The sequence below is a fragment of the Poecile atricapillus genome, chromosome 6, assembly GCF_030490865.1.
Source record: "Poecile atricapillus isolate bPoeAtr1 chromosome 6, bPoeAtr1.hap1, whole genome shotgun sequence".
NCBI classification, from domain to species: Eukaryota; Metazoa; Chordata; class Aves; order Passeriformes; family Paridae; genus Poecile; species Poecile atricapillus.
The window spans coordinates 37,225,610-37,228,109 of NC_081254.1; the positions used below are offsets into that span (position 1 = coordinate 37,225,610).

Below are 2,500 nucleotides of genomic sequence, written 5' to 3' on the forward strand. Positions count from 1 at the left end.
GGTTGGAGGAGATCTTAAAGATCATCTTGTTACATCTGTGCCATGGGCACCTCCCACTGTCCCAGCTGCTCCAGCCCCAATGTCCAGCCTGGCCTTGAGTGTTTCCAGGGATCCAGGGGCAGCCCCAGCTGCTCTGGGCACCTGTGCCAGGGCCTGCCCACCCTGCCAGGGAGGAATTTCTTCCTAATAACTACTCTAAACCTACTCTCAGTCAGTTTGAACCCATTCCTCCTGTTCTGGCACTCCAGGCCCTTGTAAAAAGTCCCTCTCTGCTTTTCCTGTAGGCTCCCATCCCACCTGTGTAAAAGAGACTTTTTTAAATTCCTCACCTACCAAAAAACTCCAAAGTCCCAGGCTCCAGCTCTCCAAAGGCAAGTTTAACCTTCTGGACAGGTGTGGAGCTGCTGATTCCTAACCACTGCCCTTACAGGTGTTAAAAATCACAGGTAGCTTAGCCTTTGCAGGACTGAGGGTCTCTCCAAGGTGCTGTCTCAAATGTCCCCCTAAATTCCAAAACAGCACTAATTAAGGAAGACCACCACGAATCTTCCATTAATTTTTTTTCAGAAGGCTGCTGATGGAAATGGCTGCACCTTTACATGGACTTATAGACCAAGGGTGATAACAAAACTCAGATATACATATAAATATATATAAATATGTATATCTCATCTATTTATGTATGCGAAGTGATACAATTAATACCTGTATCAACCCAAAGACTGCAATGCTGGCAACAAGAGCCCTGTGGGTGAGGATATGGGTGGCTCCAGCTCTTCTGGAGGAGCAAACTTGTTCTTGCTGGAGCTCAACCCTCAGGAGCAAAAACCCCCTCAGTGAAACACACTTTAAAAATCTTCCTTTCTGCCTGCAATTCTTGTGACAGTGAATATCTGATATGAGTTGTTGGCATGCTCACAAATTAAAAGAGAGACCTAATGATATTGCTTATGTTCATGCTGAGCATTAAAAGGTAATGTCTAAAAGGTTTTATTGTGTTAATAAAACTCAGAGGTGGTCAAGACTTGATGCACACAGGAACAGAATACAAAATAATCAGTCATAATGTTACGACTTCATTTTTCATTTGTGTTTTCAAGTTTGCCTTGAAAATCAGAGATTGTGCTGAAGGAAAAAAGACAATATTATATCAAAGAAAAAGGGAAAATTATAAGCATGACTTATCTTTAATGTTTTACATCAAAATGAAATTTCTGTGATACGTGTCATGTGCATAAACAACACAGGCAGCTTTTGTCTTTGTTGAATTTAAATGAAAAGTCCCTCTAGATATTAATATGTGGACTTCATTTGTTAGCCTGCTAAGTCAGGGACTTATAACAAAAGCTTTGTAAACAAAAGATTAAACTGAATCGAGCTTTAGAAAATGAAAGGAAAACAAGAGTCAAATAATCACAGATCAGAGTGGGGCTGCTTAGATTGAAATCACTACAAGCTACTGGAGTGGAAAATGTTTAATTGAACTATTTCATTACGCAGGAAGTTTATGTCCCTCTTGTAGAATCCAAAATATTTGTATCAGAAAATCCATTCTCCTTCTTTAAAATACTCTCCTGCAAGTATCAGGTACCATCTTAAAAACTGTCGATTAAGTTAATGGCAAAGAATTAATGTGGAAAAGGGGTCACATTTAAGAGTACAGGTTGCTTTTTCGCAGCTTGATGTACCTACCCAAGAAGTTGCTCAGCCGGAGTTCGTGCGCGGCATTATTTTACAGGTGATAAGTAGCCTAAGGCATCGCTTAGCAACACGTATTTAATTAGAAAAAATAAACAGATGCTTTCTGACTCTTCACTAACCTTTGGTAACCTTTCGGGATCACCTGGATGTCGAGGAATAACTTTCTGCAACCTCTGGAAGCCGTAATCTATGGTGGGTTCGTTAAGGGCTGGAACACAAACAGATGAGGCGATTTAAGCAGTTTTAATAAAGACACACATCCCAACAACTGCTCCTGAGCACAGATCTACACCCCGTGTGCAATTTTCCTCCCAGACCTTATCCTGGCCACAAACCTCATTTTACAACCTGTCCTGAGGAAGAGAATTTTATTTTTTTTTTTCCCCCCTTCACAAAGCAATGATTACTTCTACTTATAATTAGGCTGGAAAATAGTCAAAGGGTTATCCAATATATTGCAAAAAATGATAGCGCAGTAACAAAGTTACAGGTCTTGAGGCCATATATAGCAATCACTACAGTCATGATATGATGTCTGCATCACGGGCTGCTTTCTATACTGGCTGTGGATTTATGGGAAACTGGCAATTATGACATATGTCCAGCTATTGCTAGCTTCAGATTTATCCCTGTGGTCCTTTTTTGTCTAGCATATTGCCTGAGCACAAACCAGGCAGGAGGAGCACTTAATCTTGCAAAGCTTTAATAATCTGTGAATGGCTGACTACAAACTGATGTAGAGCACTATCATTCTACAGCTGCAATCCACTAGCCTCATGAAATTGCAGGCCACAAATAG

General features: G+C 40.7%; 1 protein-coding gene across 5 annotated transcripts in view; it reads right to left on the reverse strand.

Annotated features, from left to right (window-relative positions):
- The window catches only part of EBF3 (EBF transcription factor 3), a 129,855-nt gene that overhangs the window by 14,047 nt on the left and 113,308 nt on the right, over nt 1–2,500 (reverse strand). For all 5 annotated transcript variants that reach the window (XM_058841807.1, XM_058841806.1, XM_058841810.1 and 2 more), the window contains exon 12: nt 1,821–1,909. In XM_058841807.1, the coding sequence (XP_058697790.1) occupies nt 1,821–1,909 (89 nt within the window). The remainder of the gene's footprint in view (nt 1–1,820; nt 1,910–2,500) is intronic.